Source organism: Typha latifolia, chromosome 8 (assembly GCF_019914945.1).
Source record: "Typha latifolia isolate L0001 chromosome 8, TyphaL0001v2, whole genome shotgun sequence".
In the NCBI taxonomy this organism is placed as follows: Eukaryota; Viridiplantae; Streptophyta; class Magnoliopsida; order Poales; family Typhaceae; genus Typha; species Typha latifolia.
The window spans coordinates 8,374,047-8,393,289 of record NC_133093.1 but is presented as its reverse complement, the minus strand read 5'-3'; the positions used below and the strand labels follow the sequence as shown (position 1 = coordinate 8,393,289).

At 39.3% G+C, this 19,243-nt stretch overlaps 3 protein-coding genes across 3 annotated transcripts; 2 read left to right on the top strand and 1 right to left on the bottom strand.

The window, feature by feature from the left end:
• Nucleotides 1–378: 378 nt before the first annotated feature.
• Nucleotides 379–8,291, bottom strand: LOC140793452 (peptidyl-prolyl cis-trans isomerase CYP59). Its single transcript, XM_073144933.1, has 14 exons — nt 8,092–8,291; nt 7,769–7,873; nt 7,420–7,537; nt 6,508–6,558; nt 6,319–6,416; nt 5,912–6,011; nt 5,141–5,260; nt 4,965–5,042; nt 4,676–4,722; nt 4,536–4,591; nt 4,090–4,130; nt 2,608–2,713; nt 1,290–1,413; nt 379–1,135 (listed from the first exon to the last, which is right to left on the bottom strand). Exons 1-14 carry the CDS (start codon nt 8,187–8,189, stop codon nt 616–618), a joined length of 1,662 nt encoding a protein of 553 aa, XP_073001034.1. The 5' UTR covers nt 8,190–8,291; the 3' UTR covers nt 379–615.
• A 2,835-nt stretch (nt 8,292–11,126) lies between these two features.
• Nucleotides 11,127–12,956, top strand: LOC140793320 (uncharacterized). Its single transcript, XM_073144732.1, has one exon. It carries the CDS (start codon nt 11,863–11,865, stop codon nt 12,784–12,786), a length of 924 nt encoding a protein of 307 aa, XP_073000833.1. The 5' UTR covers nt 11,127–11,862; the 3' UTR covers nt 12,787–12,956.
• A 2,417-nt stretch (nt 12,957–15,373) lies between these two features.
• LOC140794457 (uncharacterized) lies at nt 15,374–18,942 on the top strand. The gene is made up of 3 exons (XM_073146491.1): nt 15,374–16,007; nt 16,208–16,841; nt 17,644–18,942. Exons 1-3 carry the CDS (start codon nt 15,679–15,681, stop codon nt 18,682–18,684), a joined length of 2,004 nt encoding a protein of 667 aa, XP_073002592.1. The 5' UTR covers nt 15,374–15,678; the 3' UTR covers nt 18,685–18,942.
• Nucleotides 18,943–19,243: the final 301 nt, after the last annotated feature.

The window sequence follows — 19,243 nt, the reverse complement described above, 5'->3', positions numbered from 1 at the left end:
CATTAGTTACACATATTTTCCAGTCAAGTGAACTTTGTATTTCTACTTTTCTTTTTAATTTTATTTTATTTTTTAATTAAACTTGTATAGAGATTTGAGGACCATTCATCATAGAGGCCACTTGAGTTCCATAGTTTAACCAGGCAACTAATTTGTTACTGTATCTAGGATCTGACCAAGACTATTAAACCGTGTATCATGATATGGTGTATCAGATTGATCACATTAGTAATGAGCTTAGTTTGTACTGTGAGAAATGGACTAGCCCAGCCTTGGATCAGTTATGTTTTAAAAAAAGCAGCGATTTAGTGCTCATTGTGAAGAACAATTCAGTAGTCAAAATTATAAATAACAGGAAATAATGGAGAATTCCGAGAGTTTTTAACTGCATTCTATCAAAATTATAGCAAGCAGTCATCACATATGATAATGTATTACATCATTTCACCTCAAGTTCATTTGGAAATCGGCATGGTAAAAAATTATTATAATTTCAACCATTAGCACGAAAATTTTGTTTTCTATGCAAGCCCCTAATGACATCGTAAGTCATATACATAAAAGGATGGTAAGATACAATACATAAACAGCAGAACGGCGTGCAGATATCATTCACTATCTTCTATCATCTACACGCCTTCTTTTCCTGTAAGACTCATCATCAAAACCTCTAGCTTTTCTTTCAAGGTATACATCATCTCTCGAATATCTGTCACTATGTGTGCTTTTCTTTCTATGATCACCATCGTCTCTCCTGTGTTGATCGCTCTTTCTATGTTCTCTGTCATCTCTCTTGTCCCTATCACCATCTAACCTATCCTTTTCGTGTTGATGGTTGCCTGAGCTTCTCCTGTAATCCCCATCATTTTTCCTGTCTCTACTACTGTCATGGTGCCTTCGGTGCTCTCTAACTTCATCTTTCTCAGAGCTTTGATGTCCAGATAGCTTATCGCTTCGACTCTCATCGTGCCTCCTACTTCCTCGACTCCTATCATCTTCTTTATGATCCCTATTTCCATTACCTTCATGTCTACTTCTGTCTGAGCCCTTTTGGTAGTCCAATTTCTGTTTCTTAGTATCTTGCCTTTCACGTTCTTGGTGACTGACGTTATCTTCTTCGAAAACCATGTCGTACCTGCACAAGAGCAGGAAGCATGAGATAAATTAGAATGGATTTAGAGGCTTTCCAGCAACACACAGTAACAATGCGCAAACGCGAACAAACACATGCACACACACACACACACACACACACACACACACACACACACACACACACACACACAGACCTTTGACGATCATGGCCACCCCGCTGAGCGTTGTCATCTTTCAGAACATATTTTGGGCCGCTATCTGGACCTTGATCACAGTCCCTTGCAAGATGATCAGGAGCACCACATTTGAAGCAGCCATCTGCAATTGTTTTTGGCAAGAAAGAGGGCCATATCAAAATGCAGCATTTAAGAATGTCAGGGAGGTACTACCAATCGCCCAACAAGTACAAGATGACATTCTGAAGAGAGAACAAGAGGGGTTTTATTCTGAATTATCAATCAATTCTACACAGTCCAAGCATTTCATTGAATGCCCAACACAGGGAGAGTTACTGAAGATGAAGAAACAGAACACATCTTTATCAACCATAAACAACAGAAGCTGTCCAGCCAATATCACATATGACATTTCAAAAAGCAAGTTTATTTTCTTTTTGTTTCTCATAGTTGGGACAGTAATTATTGTTTTGTTGTCTCTTTGTGTGTAGTTTTGTCGTGTCTTCTTTACTTTCTTGAGGCTAATCAACTATTAGTAAAGCCTCAAGGAAAAAAGAGAGTTGCAAATGCCAGAATCACCATAAAAATGGAAAAGTGAAAATTTGCCTTATCCTTGTGACCATTGAACCACTAACTGAAATAGAAAGAGCTGCCCTCTGAACAAAAGACATATCTTAGCCCAACAAACTATAAAATTCACTTTCATCCCACACAAGGAAATTAATACTTCCATCATCTCCGCAGACCCATATGTTTACTTGTCTAGTCATGTAAAAGCAAAATTGCTATTGTCTTCCAGTTTATCGCAACAATGTTAGTACTGAACAATCCTAGACAACAAATGGATTTACAATATTGCACCAAATGATAGACAACTGCTTGCATATCGACGTATCAAGTTCATAGTAATTTCACAAATAAGAGAGGACATTTAAAATCTCCCCAGAAATTCATTTACTGAAGAATACAAGGACAGGATAGTTTAATAGAAAAGGGACAAAAACCAGATATATATATGACTAAATTTACATTTAGACCTCCTTAATTTCAAAAGTATATTAGCTCAACTACATCTATGGCTTTATTCTCTACACTTCACATTTTTCAAAGACAATCTAAGATTCCCTGCTCAACAGCATAAGTGCTGCTTCTTTCTTACATCAAGAAACAAAGTCTCTCATATATAAATTTCATATGCTCAAGAAGTCTTAACAAGAAAGAAGAATACATGAGGACTCTTCTCATTTATTTCAAGTCAAGTAGTTTAGATCAACAATATGAAGTTTGAATGAATGAATGATGTCATTGAAAGAACACAGGCAAACTTCAAAAATACCTTTATTGGCATTTCTTTTGCCATGTCTAAATTGGCCCCACAGCTTTGAGACACTTTGACTGAAATCTACGTGTATCCTCCGGTCATCAATTAAAGTATTGTCCATCTGCCACATTCCAGAGTTATATATTAGCAAGTATTTAAAAGATCCAAGATCATAGATAACTTAAAACCTGCAAGGAACAGTGGTTTAATTTAGTGGGAAACAGAGATCCGTGATGCTGCTCTCATGATGCAGCTTGTTACAATAAAGAAAGTGCACAATCCTAAAGCAAAAGTTGGCATAAAAATACAATTCTCAACGTCCTATACATCCAAATTACTTCACAAGTGAAATTCTTTGATCAATCGAACATAACTAAACTAGAATCAGGCACCAAATTACAGAACCCTTGATATATTAAAGTCATCTTACCAGAGAGTCAACTTTATTCAACATTTCATCTGCTCAAAATGGGAATTTTACTCCAAGATAACTTATGGAATTTCATAGCTCTTCATTTCATTTTTGCACAATTCTCCATCACCATGTCAAAACTTCAAATTAAACTATTATGTGGATACCTACAGCAGCAGTTGCCATTTCATGCTTAAGCTCTCAAAGCATCAACGTTGGGGTTGGATTGGAGAGATGGGGTCGGGGTCACGGTCGGGGTCGGAGTTGGAATTGGGGTTTGGATGAGAGCGAGTGTCATGATGAATAAGGGATCAAATACATGCCGGACATACTGTATTCTCAATAAATCACAGTTCTGGGCATTGCTAACTCATGGTACAAGGTTTTAACCAGCATGTATTGGGTGTTCAAGGCAGACCAATTTGAATCAGACTAGAGGTATTTCATAAAAGATGCATGGCTTTATTCATAATTTCTCGCATCACCAGTGATTAAGGAATCAAATGTAAAGGGATAGCCACAAAAATGTGCCACGAGTGTACTAGATATATGCTAGTGGCAATAGACTGTCTCCAAGTGCCAGTACAGTGCACCTGACATGCCATGGCAAGTTGCCAACCTATTGACCAAAGACCAGCACACAAAACACTAATTTCTGGTGACCTTATATACTAATATACAATAGCTCAATAATATGATATGAAGCACCAGTGGTGATGTAACAAACCCAAGGATTTCTAGTATAATTGAAGGTTAAGAGTTGAAGACTTAAAAAGTTTAGAGATTTTTAAATTCCTCCAATGCAAAGACAAGTCTTCTTGACAATTTTACTTCTTCACTCATGCCAAAACTACTATAATAAGTACAATTCAGTGAAAACCTTAAAACGTTACAATAGATTCCCTCTTACCAGTATTTAGCATGCTAAAAGCAATATAATGGTGTTACTTGCCTTGAAATATGCTCGTTCACATGCCTCCCAAAACTACTTTAATAAGTACATTTCAGTGAAAACCTTAAAACATTATAAAAGATTCCCTCTACAGTATTTAACATGCTAAAAGCAATATAATGGTGTTACTTGCCTTGAAATATGCTCGTTCACATGCCTCCTTTGTTTCAAACTCTGACAAAAAAAGGGAAAAAAATTCTCAACATGTATGATTACTATGACGTAATAATATTGCCGTTAGAAGATCAGTCATGACTACATTAACCATTAGTAATCCAAAGTTCAGCTAAAAACTATACAGAAATGTGTGTATGTTTATATATCTATATAAGCTTAGGTTGCAACTCATTTATGAGACCCTTCAATTAGAGCTACTTAAAAATTTCTCCACAAATTTCTTCTGGAGAATGTGAGAGGAAATACTCAGGCTACAGAAGATGAAGGTATGAAAAAAAAACCCACAACCAATTCGCAGAAAAGGGGTGTAAGCTTGTGCGTGTCTACAACTCTACATACATCTGAATGCTATTACACTATTGTGTACATACATGCATATGTAAATAGAGAGGAGATTTATACCAATGAAAGCGTAACATAAGCTATCTCCAGTCTTATAGTCACGAATTATATCAGCTCTGCAGGCAGAATTGAAGAAATTATGTAACAAAGACCAAAACAAATGCAGCAACAGATCTAATTGCCAAGAAATTATTACTCACGATGTGACATTTCCAAAACGAGAAAATATTGTATACAGATCTTCATCCTGCAATATTTGAAATATATAGTTAGGGATCATCTACCATTGTAGTCTGAGTTGAAACTGGACGAATGTACAATAATAGTGTTAGCAGTACATTTGGTGAGTGCCTTATGATGTTTGATCAAGAGACTGCAAAGATATAAAGTAATGCATATTCTGAAGAAACTAGAGATATTGACAGTTTAGTGAATATGCATAAAATCTTAAGCCAAGGAAATATTAAAACTATCAGATTAGTCACTAACTTGTGTAACTGGGTTGAGTTTGCAAACAAATAAGACATTATCAGGTGGCCTGATATCCGCATCCGGAATATCCCCTATCTGCAAACACACAAAAGTTGAATGTATGTGATTGAAAAATATATAATTGGCATATATAGCTAGACATGAAACAAAAGAACCTGGGAAGCAGTTCTTACACTCTCAAGGATAGCTGCATTAGTATGTGCCTCTTTAGAGCGGATCTTCTCCTCGAGCTCATCTGCACCTAATGTCTCATCCAATGGGACCCAATTATCCTCCAAACGCTCTTCTGCTACCTACGCCCAAAGAGAAACAGAAGTTTGAGAGATAAATTAATAACTTTTACCCAGTTATTTAGAGTTGAGAAGATAAGAGTAGATGCACCTGAAAGCGAAAAAGTACAATACATGAAATAAGGTAAACTAGTTCTATTACATTATGATGGTAGTATCTAATTCAATGGCTTCAACCCAGATACTACAAAGGTTTCATATAGGAGCTTCCAATATTCCCAGCATTCTTCTATGCTATAGGTATATTAGGAGTAAGATCGACTTATTAAGAAATAAGAATATAAGATAATCTGCTACAATTGTCTGAGAAGTGAGAACATCTTTAGCTCCATCTGCAAGATCATACTTATCCATCATGATATAAGCATGATGCTTCCTCGATCAAAAGAAAAGTTACTCAAGAGCTTGGATATCTATCAACATTTTTTTGAAAATATGATCCATCAATTAGCAGATATAAATAAGTAAGTAAATAAGACATTTTACTAGGAAAGGATAAAAAGCAAAAGTAAAATAAAGTAGAATGAAAATTGATTTCCAATAAAGGACAAGGATATAATATAAGGTGAATAACATTGAAACTGAATGATGACAAACATTTCAGTTGTCCTAAATGACGGATGTCCAATCAAGTTGATCCAAATTTCAAAGTACCTCATCACGTGGTTTGCCCTCGGGAGATTTTTCAGGAATAAAGTCAGCAAGCTGAGGTGGGTCATCAAAAGGGTCATCCAAAATGTAGGTATGCTTGATTCTGTTAGGGTGCACATTGCAAAAATTTAGCATCTCAAACAAACATGAGGAAGGGGGAAAAAAAGAGAGTGTAGAGATAAAAAAGCTAGCATAGAAAGCATAATTCAAGTAAAATAAGGGAAAATTTAAAATCATATCCTTTTATCTTCTTTCACTTTTGTTGTCTATTCTAGCAACACTACAACTCCTGCACTTAGCTCTTTTGATATTCTTAGTAATTTAAGAATGGTCATAATCTTAGAAATTCACCAGTGCTGTAATGTTGGTCACTGCAGAAACATAGTAATAAAAGTAGGAAGAAACATTACCTTATGTCTTTAAACGGCCTTCCTTTATCATCAGCATATGCATCATTTATCTTAGCCAAGGTCTCCAGACCTTCTTTTTCTTCAACAACTCCAAATACCTATGTTGTTGGAACGGATACAACTTACTTTTGAAACACGAGCATCTATTGACTAAAAAATAACAGGAAAGTCTGATCATAGACAACTTACAGTGTGTTTCCCATCAAGATAGTCAAGGTTATCTCGCAGGGTGAAGTAGAACTGAAAGAAATAAATACACAAGTAAACAGTTCTCCAGGTTAGAAAATACAGTGTTGTAAGAAGAGTAGAAGATTCAGCCTCACAAGTGCCAAAAAAGTTCAAGATAGACAAACTTCACTCCCATGAATATAGAGAGCACATAACCACAAGATGTTCTATAAACATTTACAGAACAAAATCCATCGATTGAATCTACAAACTTCACCATCAACTCAAATATATAGCATTTAAGAATAAGTTCTGTTAATGCAACAGTATTCCCTTCTGATCAACTCACCATCCTGGTCCGACAATATACCAGAAGAGAAAATTCTATCCCTTTTCACCTTACTGGCACCAACAACACTCCAAAATCAGATACAGATTAGCTTAGCTCAGAATCTCCAACTATTTCCTGTGATTTCACTACTAAGGACAATAGCGACAAACTATAATATGTCACTTTCAATTAGTACAACACATCAATTAGATTTCAAACATGCCATAAATTTAGAAGTTCCTTACCACACAATTACTACCATTTTAAGTACTGGTCATTCTTGCGTATCGGAAATCACAAAGATAGGCACCTTATATGTCAAGAAAACCATTCCATAGAAGAAGAGTACGAGTCTAGGTTTCAGTGATGCTTATTTAACATACATGATGTGGGACAATCCATATATAGGCCTGGCGTTGAACTAGAAGCAGAATGTTTTCAAAGCTTGCACTATCAGAGGTTAACATATTTCTGATGTCCAGTGCGAGACGAAATCTTCTCTACTTAAAATATATAGTCTCCCATGGTTTAGCATGCTTCATACAAAGGGCACAGGTGATATTAGCATGCTTCGGGAGAAAAGGAGAAGTTATAAAACTAACCTGAGAAGCATTGCAATTTTCACCAGCACTAGCCATAGCTACAGTTCCCATTTTAGAATGCTTCAAGTCTGGATGAATTTCGTCCTCAAAAAAGCGTGCTTGCTCACCATATAGAAACCTAAAAGTACGCCATACACATCAGGAAAACAAAAACATCATTTTCAAGTGGAAAATAAATTGCAAATATGTTAGTTATACAGCTCCTAAATTTCGATCACGTATGCACTAACAAATCCCACAAAACCAATCATCCACTTGATTTCATCAGTAGCAATTTTAACTCCAATGTTAAATTTTCCTACATTGATTCACCAAATATTCAGCAACTCTGAGAAAATGAAGCACTTACTTGTACACCGAATCGCCTCCAGTGCCGGTCCCCGTAGGATCACCCGCCTGCGCCAAGAAGTCCTTCTCCACTTTGTGAAATAAACAACCATTGTAATACTTCATCCTGCCCACATCAACCCAATCATAAACAAGAATCCAGCGTCCCAGCAAAAAAAGATTAGGGTTTAGGGCTTAATGTATCACATAGATGAGCAAAATTCAAGAAAGTTAGTGCCGCTTAAATCAAAAAACCAAACAGCGAATTGGAGATCCAAGAGCAAAACCAACTCCATTAAGAATCTTAAGAAATGGAAATGAGGAGAGAGGATAGTGATTTCTTACTTGCAGAGCTTGAGGAAATTCTTGGTCGTCAAAGGGCATCGATCCGTGTGGAGATCCACCACGAAATCTCCTACGCTCGTAACGAACAGCACCGACATCTCTCTCCCTCTCCGATTTTTTCCTTCTCCTCTCTCTCCCTCTTCGATTTTTTCTTTTTCTCGCTCTCGGAGAAGAAAGAGCTCAGCGGTTTGGCTCGAGATGGATATAGATCCGAACCAAATAGGGCGTATGTATTCAACAAGCTGACGTCCTGAGTCCTGACACGGGTGAAAACGGATCGGAATTCGGTCCACGCGGGGTGAAATGGATCCGATAATATGTGGATAGGATAACTATATCACTTTTTCTTTTTTTTAATAATTCATAAGCCAAAGACTATATATGGGCCGGATAAAGGGTCAACCCTCCCATATAGAGGCACTTAGGCCCCACTGAGCTTTTAGCTGTCTAGTCTAGGTTTCAAGTCATATGCATTACGAACAATTATTCCTGAATCAAACGCCACCGAGATCTGCTCTAAGCCATTGTCGAGTTGTTCCTCTATGCTAACCGCATTGCCGAGCTATCAACCGAATTGAGCCAAGCCACTAAATCATCAAACAATTTTTCCATAATATTGTTTGAAGTTGGAGTTGAATTCATAACCTCCTTGGTCATGCGGATATTCTCTAAACTTTTTTTTGTAACACATAGATCTTCTAAACTATTCAAAATATATTAAATATTATTTTTATTATATTTTTTTTATCCATAAATTATTACATGCAAGTTATATGAGCATATCTTTACCCATATGTATATTTTAGCAAGATACTCTTATTTTTCTAGAGGTTTTTTTAGGTTTTTTTTAAGCTTTCCAACCTCCGGTGACAAATGGTGAGACATTTTCAATAGTTTTAATAGTTCAAAAGGGTTATATGTTAGAATTTTTTTGAAAATGGTGATAGTTCAAGAAGTTCAAATATAATTATATCAAGATACAATAGGATTGTAAATTTTCTATCCAACTCAGTATTCGATTTAGATGAGAATAGATAGGGAATTTTGAAAAAAAATAAATTGAGTCCAGAACCGAATAAACTTTACTTGAATATAAATTCTAATATTTATTTGTCCGCAAAAATATGACTTGAATCTATTAATATTAAATAGATAGTTCTTTCATCTTCCATAATTAACATTTCATAATTAGATATGGATTTGGATACGTATTCAAATATCAATTATCCGCAAATGTATAACAAATGAATTTATTATATTACATATCCTTAAATTTCACAACTCATACTATCCTCAAACTTCATATATGTATTCAAATTGGTTTAATGTCTAGTTCATACTCGAATTCGTTTAAGATCTGATTTGTATTCTAATTATATCATTGCTTATTTTAAATTTATTTTATATCTTAATTATAGCCATCACTTTTTTTATCTAGATATAATTTTAAGTTTTGGAATCCATCCAGTATCTCTATTCCGATCAATAGTATAAATTCAGATGTTGGTTGATAGCCATTCTATCCATTTTAACCCCTAATTTTGGATCAAGTACACGTTGGACTGAGTCTCAAACCCATTAATCCAATGGATGAATGCTTTAACGCCAAAAACAACTGCACTAAAAATATCTGAACAAGAATGACATTATGTCAATCATAAGATATTATTTGATTTATTCAATTAAGCTGGAGCTTTCCATCATATTTATGAGAATGTGGACAGATTTTTATGATCTAATTGGGCTGCTCATATTTTTCAAAATTACCTAATTGTCTTTAGTGTTTAATTATATTAGTATTTTCTCTAAAATGAAAGTAATTTTATTTTTAAAATTAAAAGTGTAATTAAGATATGATTTTGTATGAGTCATATGATTTGAATGTATTTAAACCCAAATATTAGTTAAAATGGCTAAGTAATAGAAGAAAAACAGGTGTATCATTTTTTAGATTTTTTAGCTTTCAAAATTAATTATAACTATAGATATACTATTTAAAATATTTTTAAATAAATTATTCATATTAAGGAAAGGAGAGTGAGAGAAAGTGTTGTCACCCATATTGTTTGCCCGTGGTCTTATTGTAGTGACCTGACCTCTAATAAAGTCAATGTCCTATCCACTATTGATAACTATGCTTTTAGTAGTAATTATATTTCAAAATTTTATAGTATCACCATATAGCCTATTTCATTTATTTCATTGAAAAAGGGCAATTTAAGAATATGTATTTATTTTTGTTATTCATAAAATAAGGTATTTATTCTAAAAAAAATTTGGATGTTCACTTATATCTTAGAACAATGGTGTAGTAATTATCTTTGTTTTGACCTAAAGTGAGAACAAAATGAGAAAATTATCTTTTATTTTTTATAAATTTATGATAAATATATTTTGATTTGATATAAAGTAGGTTGATGAAATAAATGTCACGAGTAAATTAATAGTTTGGTTAGTATGTGATATAAAATATAATTTGGTGAATAATATTTATATTTTAGAATATCACAATTATAATATTTAGCTTTATTAAAAGGAAAATTTGTATATAACATCCTACTTTATAACGTAATTGTGGTTTACACCCTATATTTTTATTATTTGCAAATCGAGCTCTCTAATTTAGCGAATATGTGCATAAAACACCCAGGGTTAGATTTGAACTAACACCGTTAGAATATTCCGTTAAGTAGAAATATTTTATTTTTAAAATAACTAAAATATTCTTATTTTTAAAATAACTAAAATGCCCGTATGACTTAGTTGAAGATATTTTTATAATTTTTTAGTTTAGTTAACTTAACTTAGAGATTTGGTTAAGTTTAACTAACTAATCTAAATGACGGGTGTTTTTTTGCACATATTCACTAAATTATAGAGCTCGATTTGCAAATAGTAAAAATATAGAATATAAACTATAATTTCATTAAAATAATGGGTGTTATATGCAAATTTTTGTTATTTAAAATAAGAGGTTATATATTAGAATTAAAAAAAAATCTAAAGCTAAAATGAATAGAGGCTAAATATAGATCTTGGCTGGCTAAATAATTACTCCGGACCAACATACTACGACACATTGCGAGGCAGTTTGTTGGTAGACGAATGATTTGAAAGTTAGTTGTTACATTCAACAGACCAAAGCCGACACAAGTTGGTCTCTTTTATTAGTAGTAGATGAGCGTTGAACAGAATCAATTATCGTTTCATTTTTTCTTCTTTAGAAAGGAGCGAGCCTATTTGCTATCTTAAATAATGGCAGCCAATGCCAATCACACGTTGGTAACTGCAGCTAATTAGTCGAATTCTACTCGTTTTAATTATTTTACTAAAAAGATTAATCTAATTGTTTAATATATATATATATTAAAAGGGTCTAATCTCATTGTTTAGTATTTAATTAGTTTAAAACTCATCGTCTATAAAAAAAATTATCCTAGGAGAGGAAAATTACCGCTGGAATATCCGAAATATTGTGATTGAGTGTTTTATTTTAATCTTTTAATTAATAAAAAAATATATAAAATTTCCCCCTTCCTATCCTTTGTCCACACCCCGTTTGTACGATTTCCTATGATCTCGATTTTACGGCTCTAACTTGTCCACGTGTCACACCGGCATCCTCACGTGATCGCTCCTGAAGACCGCTCTCTCCGACTCACCCTATCCCTCCCGCCACCTCGACGTCCCCGCTCCTCCTCGAAACCCTTAACCCTAATAACCTGGGATTTGTTCTTTCCACGGCGATCTAAGCCCTCGATCGAGAAACCCATGAAGGCATCCATCAAGCTCCGGCAAGACCGTAGCCCCCTCGTTACCGCCAAGATCCCCTTCTCCGCCGCCGGAATTCCCCTCCTCTCCAAGATCTCCACCGGCGACGCGGCGGATCTCGGATTCGATCTCACCACTGCCTCTGAATGCGGCCCCTCCTTTCGCTTCTCGTATCGCCCCAACGACGCCGGGATCCCATTCGCCGTCGGCGTCCGGATTGGATCCGGGTCCATGGGGTCTCCGATCTCCTCCGTCATGACGATGACGGCGGTGCTCGGCCTTGGAAGGGCGCCTACTTTCTCCATCGTTTTTAAGCCCCGCCTCGGCGACTTCCGGATCAAGAAGGCGATCGGGTCGGAATCAGGTGCTCCGCCGGTGACGCTACAGCCGGAGATCAACGGGTTAGATGGCTGCGCAGAGGAGAACGGGATCCCGGCGGAGATCCGACCGGACAGCGCCGGTGAGGGAATCTTGAGGGCGTTCTCCGGGGCGGAGATGACGGCGAGTAGCTTTCTCCCGCTTCGGAGCTGCACGGCGGTGAGGTTCCGGTGGGGGGTGAGGATACCGGCTGAGGTCCATACGGCCATCGGGGAACATCCGGCGGCCAGCGTATCTTTCCGGCGGCTCCCGCACCTCGTGATGCGCAAGCTCTCGATCGAACGCGTGGCAGCAGATCCGAGACCGAATGAGATGGATCGGACAGCGCCGGAGATCGCCGTCCAGAGGAAGGCTACGGCTGACATCCGAGATGATGTAGAAGAGCGGAAGGAAGGGGCGAATCCGCCTCCCGCTCCGGATGGACGGAGGGATCGCCGGAGAAGTTGGAGTTCGTCGGATAACTCGGCCAAGGCGAAGCTTGAAGACGATGTTAGCGAGGAGTTGAAGAAGGCCTTGATGGGCGTTGATCCGCGTACGAGGAAGTAATCCTATCCGTCTCATTTAAATTTGTTACGCGTGAAAATTCTAAAAGATGTAAATCTTATATAACATTTTCACGTAAAGACCTGTAGAATGTGAATATTACTACGAAAGCCTGAGTTAGGTTTGTCTTTGCCTTTTGGGCATTTAAAAATAGGATTGGGTCAGTTTGGTCATCTTTGCCAAGTCTTAGATATGGTTTGAGTAATTAGCTTAAATCTAGTTGTGTTGATCGTATAGGGTTATTTTTCTTAGGATTGATTTAATATATCAAACAGTGGAAATTTTGGAGGAAAAAAAAATTGGACAGAACAGAGATGGGATGGGTGGTGGAGGAGTATGAGTTGGTGGTGGTGGTGGTGGTGAGGAGGAGGAGGAGGAGGAGGAGGAGGAGGAGGAGGAGGAGGAGGTGGTGGTGGGTGGAGGAGAAGGAGAAGACGGTGGTGGTGTGGTGGGCGATGGAGGAGAAGAAAAAAAGAATTAGAGAGAATTTTTTCTTAGGAAAGGGGGTAATTTATATGCAAATATTTTCTTTGAAAAAGTCATCCAAAACCCTCACATTGTGAAATTTTTCTATTCCTCTTAAATTCGTCTAAGAAAGCCTAATTCCCATATATAACCCGATGGGAATTTGGGCTATTTTCTTTTTCTCAAAAAAAAAAGATTTTGATATACCAACTTTGGGTTACAAACCACTATGCTAGAGTCAAGAGTCTTAGTCATGGAGATCAAAGCCGATAGAGTTCAGAGGGAAAAAAAACAAAAAGAGTCCATAATCCCAAGTATAATATAGCTTATAGTTCTATCGTAATTAGTAAGGCAATCTGTATCTCGATTGGTTTTTTTATAATTTTAAAAATTATGTCGTTAAACTTTTGGTATTGTTCATAAGACGACAGACCAAGTAGACTTGGTGACTCTTTCAAGCAATTAACTAAGATAAGAAAATTAGATTCATAATGATTTTGTGGATGTTTTTGTCATTTAAGAAAAAGCAATGCTTGGCGAACTACTATAGCCTCAACCGTTAGTATTGATTTGTATATTTTGCATTTAATCACTGCATAGGTAGAGAGGCATATTAAGCTGTTGAATGCGAAGCTAGCCCCTGGGCTTCATCTAGGCTTGAAAAAAGCCATCAGTATTCACTTACACCCATCAAAGAGTCAAGTCCATCGAGTGAGAACGTCAAAGGAGACAAATATTGTCAATTTCATCAATTCGATAAAAACGATGGTTAACGTATTCGTTAGTTAAGGATAAGATGTAAGTAAAACCTAATCTAAGTTTTCTTTTTTTAATATTAAAAAAATCAACTACAGTAATCAAGTCACTTAACCAAAGCCTTATCTTTAGTAGCAAGCCATCACCCTCTCTAAACCAGAGCCCATATGCTCCCAAAAAAAATTGAGCTGAGTAGGTAAACAGATGAGTAATAACCCCTCGCAGGTTGTTCACATTCATTTTACTATAAAATTATTAAACAAAAGAGACTAAATGTGTAGTAAAAGAGTAGTAATTACTTTTATCATCAATGAGATGCCTTGCTTTGATATATCGGTACTTAAATAGTTAAATAGACTAGATTTTTTTTTATAAAAGAAATTAAACACCTTCATATCTATGATTATGATTATACTCTCTATCTTAGAATTGCAATAAAACATAAAAATATATATGACTAAGGCCAATTCTCTTCTAAACATAAAAATTATGTATAATACTATCCATGACTTACCTTATTTTTCAATCAAATGAGATTTAATAGTAAATTATGAGAAATATATACTACCATTGTGTACTTATACACTTTACCTCTTGTATAAGTTTTTTTTTACCAAATAATCATTGTACTCATGATTAAAGCCAGAATGTTTGATTTTTCAATTGTTTTAAATGACTTGGCAAACTCTATTTCCTCAGTTTCTTATATTTCATGGACAATAGTTTCTCTGACTTGTTTCCTTTTCTATAGGCAAATTGTTTGGTTAATTATGGCTTAGTTTTAATTTGATAGCTCAACTCGTCTTAATTTAATAGCTCAGCGATGTATAAATTTTAAAAAATAATTAGGCAATAATTAATCAAGAGCAATAGCTCCACAACATAACTATATATATATATATATTTTTTTTTTTTTTGAGACAACATAACTATTTAAAGCTTAGATCGAATATTTTTACGTTGGCGAAAATTATTTTTATATCAAGAAAAAGTTAGCTAATTTCGGAGCTCTTGAATAAGAGAGAGAGAGAGAGAGAAAAGCTCACCCTATCACTTTCCTCTCTCTCTCGCCCTCGAAAGGCCACCGTGGTACAACTCGACACGTCATTGGAAACCAACTCACACTCGTGTTCCGTGTTCGAACCGACCAGCTATTTGAATCCCACAAATATCTCGTAGAAAGCCAAACCAACGGCCAAGATGGCAGATCTCCCAATCCGAAGGCTAATGTCCTCTCACGTCGATCAACCCCGGCCTCGGCGTACCCACCCACCACAGCAAGGCAGCACTAAGGGGCAATTTCGCCATTTTGGTGAATCAACCGCTTTATTGATTTTTTAAATAATTCCCAGACACAGTCCCTAATTACGGAGTTAACCTATGGGCAATTTAGACATTAGAGTTATCCTTGTTCTTCAAGGACTAAGAGGAAGGAAGCAGCAGAAATCCCTCTCCCCATTCGACTTTCCCCCTCCCCCCTTATATATCCGGAGGAAGAGAAAGCGAGAACGAAGAAGAGAAGAGGAAACGAAAACCTAACTCGAAACAAGCGAAGGGAGGAACCTAACGAAACAAGAGAAGGGAGGGAGGGAGGGAGGGAGGGAGGTAGAGAGAAAGAGAGTCTAGGGTTTCAAGGGAAAGAGGAAGAGGAGATGGAGAGATGAAAGGCGATCGATGGATAGATCGGCAGATCCGGAGATCTGGGGGACGCTAGAGGAGCTTCTCCTCGCGTTCGCCATCAGCCGCCACGGGAGCCAGAGCTGGGAATCTGTCGCCATGGAGGTCCGCTCCCGGAGCCCCGCCGCCGTTGCCACCGCCGACTCCTGCCGCCGCCGATACCTCGATCTCCGCCGCCGCTTCGCCGACTCCGACGACGCCTCCACCGCCGGAGACGGCGAAGACGACCTCCCTCCCGGCGCCTCCATCCCCTGGCTCGAGGACCTGCGCCGCCTCCGCGTCGCCGAGCTCCGCCGCGAGCTCCACCGCTATGACGTCTCGATCCTGTAAAGAAATCATATCAACTTAGAAATTGTTCTCCTCTTACCATTTTAGTTTTCTCTCCTATTGTTGGATTTTCTTTTTCTTTTTCTTTTTCCTTTTTTCAATCAGATCAGGATCTAACGGTCTTCATTAGTCATTTGACGATCTTAAAATTTTATTATTATATATATTATTTAAAGTTATTTCGTCATATTATTTTTAGGTCTTTGCAATCAAAGGTAAAAAGGCTAAAAGATGAGCACGAACGGAGCGTCCGAGAAGATGACGGCGGCGAGGTCGGACCCGATCCGAAAGATGAGGAGGAGGTTAAGGACGCTGGATCGCCGAGATCCAAACCCAAGGACGGCCCCCGAGATCGGATCTCCGGCAGTTCGTACGAGTCCAACTCCACGGATCCAGGCGGCGACCCGAAACCCATGAAAGAAATAGGTGATCAAGCCGGGGACGGCGGAGGAGGACCCTATGCCGATCTCACACGTGGGAAGCCGACGGAGGAAGCATCGTATAACGGGAGTTCGGACACCATGGCTCGAGCCATAGCCGAGTCTAATCCAGCGCGGCTTGGGGAGTCGGTGGCCGAGTCGAAGGGGCGGAAGGAGGAGGAGGAGGAGGTCTCGAAGGAGACAAGCGACGTGCAGAGCTCGGCGAGTCTCTCGCGTCGGCGACGGCGCCGATGGCGGCTGAGGAAGGCGGCTTCAGGCAGCAGCAGCAGCAGTGGCGGAGCCGATGAGCCGGAAGCCGAAGCCGAAGCCGAGCCGCAATCGCTGGTCGGCTTCCTGGATGTGATTCGCTCGGACGAGTACGGTATCGTTTTCGACCGCCGGCTCGACAGCCAGGTATTTTCACGATCCATTTCGCGATTAATCACGTTCTTTACCGATCTCAAAATAAATTTAAAACGAAATAATGACGTTATTATTCACGTACTTCCCGCGGTGCAACTCCATTAATAATTGCGAATTTTACCTTTGAAAATAAAGGAAAAAACAACTGTAAATTATTAGCTACCAAATTAAACCATGGATATCATAGGTGGTGCCATACAGGCATACAGCGCAACCGTCGATATCATGCACGAGTGTTGAAGCGTGTGTTATCTCTTGGGGTTGTGCTTTGTTTTTCGATGCGGATAATGACGAATTGGTTGGACGGCCCCTAATTTATGAAAGGGGCCTAAGCTTGTATATCCAATGAAATTTCGCCACGTGCACATGCCTTGAGGTGCCACGTTGTATCCCTGGTGGTCGTGATTGTTCGCCGCGCGGTAAGTTGCTCCAGCGGTGCAGCTTAACGTCGTATCCACCTGCAGCCCTTTTTAAACCATATAAAAACTGTAGAGGCTTTTTTTTTATAAAAAAATTCAATTGAAAAGGCTGATAGCCGATAGCCTAACTCCTCCGGCTGACGTGGACCACGATTTGTCCGATTCGCCTTAAAATTTGCCCCCCCGGGTATTCGAACTCCCGCGTCTTTCGTTTCAGGGTCGTCGATAAGCTCACCCTACTATTACTTTATTTACTCCTAGTGCGCCTACCTCCTATGACTGTAAACAGGGTGTAATTATAAGAGAAGGGAGTATCTGTAGATGTTTATTTTAAGGTCTTCTAATTTTTGCTGTATTATTGTTTTCTTTTTCAGGAGAGCGCAGAGTACAAAAGTTTGATCAGGCGACACGTGGACCTGGAGATGGTGCGATCAAAGCTCGAAGGGAGGAGAGGCCGTGCCGACGGCGCTTACACGCGCATGGAGTTCTTCCGCGATTTACTCCTCCTGTGCACGAATGCCATCGTCTTCTACCCCAAAGACTCCCACGAATCCATCGCAGCGGCCCATCTCCGGGAACTCGTCCGCAAGGAGATGGATAAAAGCATCATGAACCGTCCGCGGCGCCCGCGCCGGCGCCCTCCTTCGCCTCCCGAGATGGCGGCGGAGGTTGAACACTTCCCTCCTCCGCCGCCTCCAGTGCCCGTACCCGCCAAGCTCAAGTCCGAGCCAGCAAGAGCCAGCTCGCCTCTCGAGAAGCCATCGACGTTGGGCCCCTTGGTCACGTGCAAGAAGCGGAGCTCCATCTCGGCTAAGGCGGCAGCCGCAGTGGCGGCTGCTGCGGCGGAAGCGGCGAAGGAGGAGAAGGCAAAAGAGGAGAAACCCAGTCCGATCCAAAAGGAGGAGCAATCCCCTTTGAGAAAGAGGACCAAGGAGAGGCCTACTCTCTCCGGACCGAGAGGATTGAGGAGCAACAAAGCCCGGGCCAAGAACCCTAACCCACCTGCTCCGCCGACTCAGAAACCGACCACCCAAGCGGAGACCTCATCGGAGAAGAAGACTGAGTCCACAGCGAAGAAGCAGCGAAACGCTGCCCCCTCGCCGAGTACCCCGTCCCGGGTAAAGCGGACCTGGCCGTCGTCGAAAGCGCCGCTTCTCGAGTCACTCAAGAAGGAAACCGCCTCCGGCGGGAGGGCGGCGGCGGAAACGAAGAAGGGCGGCCGGGCGGCCGAGGGGAAGAAGGATTCCGCCGGCCGGCAGGGGAGCGGCTCTTCGAAGAAGTTGGCCGAGCAGACTCCTCCGGCGAGGCGGAGCGTTGGGAGGCCGCCTAAGAAGACGGCGGCGCCTCCACCGCCGTCGAAGAGGGCGAGGGAAGAGGCTCCGCCACCCGCGAAGAGGAAGCGAGGAAAGAAGTAGTAGCGCTTGGGGTGAGGGTTAGAGAGTAGGGTCGGGATGTAAATTATCCGATTATTAACCTCAGCAAGTAGGGAAGACTTTTTATTAGTTTAGTTTAGTTTTAGTTTAATTTGATTGCGTTTCCTCGTTTTAGTCGCTTTAGCCGTAGGCGTAGCCTTTTGTTGTGTAATTTGACCTCTTTTTTTCTTTTCTTTTCCCCTCTTTCTGTTGTAGTTGAGATCAAAATTTGATTGGGGGACAATTGGGAGAGTTGGACAAGAGAAGAGTTTAAGGGGCAGTGAGTGGAGCATCAAATAGCACTAAAAGAAAAAAAAAATTAAAAATTAAAAATTCTCAGATCAAGCATCAGCCGTCCATTTCTTAGATGATAAATGCAATTGGATGGACAGGACGACACAACAATTTATATAATTAAAGATTGTTGTTATGTCGCATATGACTCCAAAGGACAAATAATTAAAATTTGATTGGTTCTATATAAGAGGAAAGCAAGCAAGAAGATTACTAGTACAAGTTTATATCCTTTGGAGTCATATGCCCTAAATCCCGGGCACTTGTT

What these genes read in the sequence shown, in the direction of transcription:
- LOC140793452 (XM_073144933.1), bottom strand. Translation starts at nt 8,189, where the DNA reads ATGTCGGTGCTGTTCGTTACGAGCGTAGGAGATTTCGTGGTGGATCTC. An exon ending in GTGAACGAGCATATTTCAAG is followed by an intron (nt 2,714 to 4,089) that starts GCAAGTAACACC and finishes GGAATGTGGCAG; the next exon opens with ATGGACAATACTTTAATTGA. An exon ending in CAAAAGAAATGCCAATAAAG is followed by an intron (nt 1,414 to 2,607) that starts GTATTTTTGAAG and finishes AAACAATTGCAG; the next exon opens with ATGGCTGCTTCAAATGTGGT.
- LOC140793320 (XM_073144732.1), top strand. Translation starts at nt 11,863, where the DNA reads ATGAAGGCATCCATCAAGCTCCGGCAAGACCGTAGCCCCCTCGTTACC.
- LOC140794457 (XM_073146491.1), top strand. Translation starts at nt 15,679, where the DNA reads ATGGATAGATCGGCAGATCCGGAGATCTGGGGGACGCTAGAGGAGCTT. An exon ending in CGCTATGACGTCTCGATCCT is followed by an intron (nt 16,008 to 16,207) that starts GTAAAGAAATCA and finishes TATTATTTTTAG; the next exon opens with GTCTTTGCAATCAAAGGTAA. An exon ending in ACCGCCGGCTCGACAGCCAG is followed by an intron (nt 16,842 to 17,643) that starts GTATTTTCACGA and finishes TTTCTTTTTCAG; the next exon opens with GAGAGCGCAGAGTACAAAAG.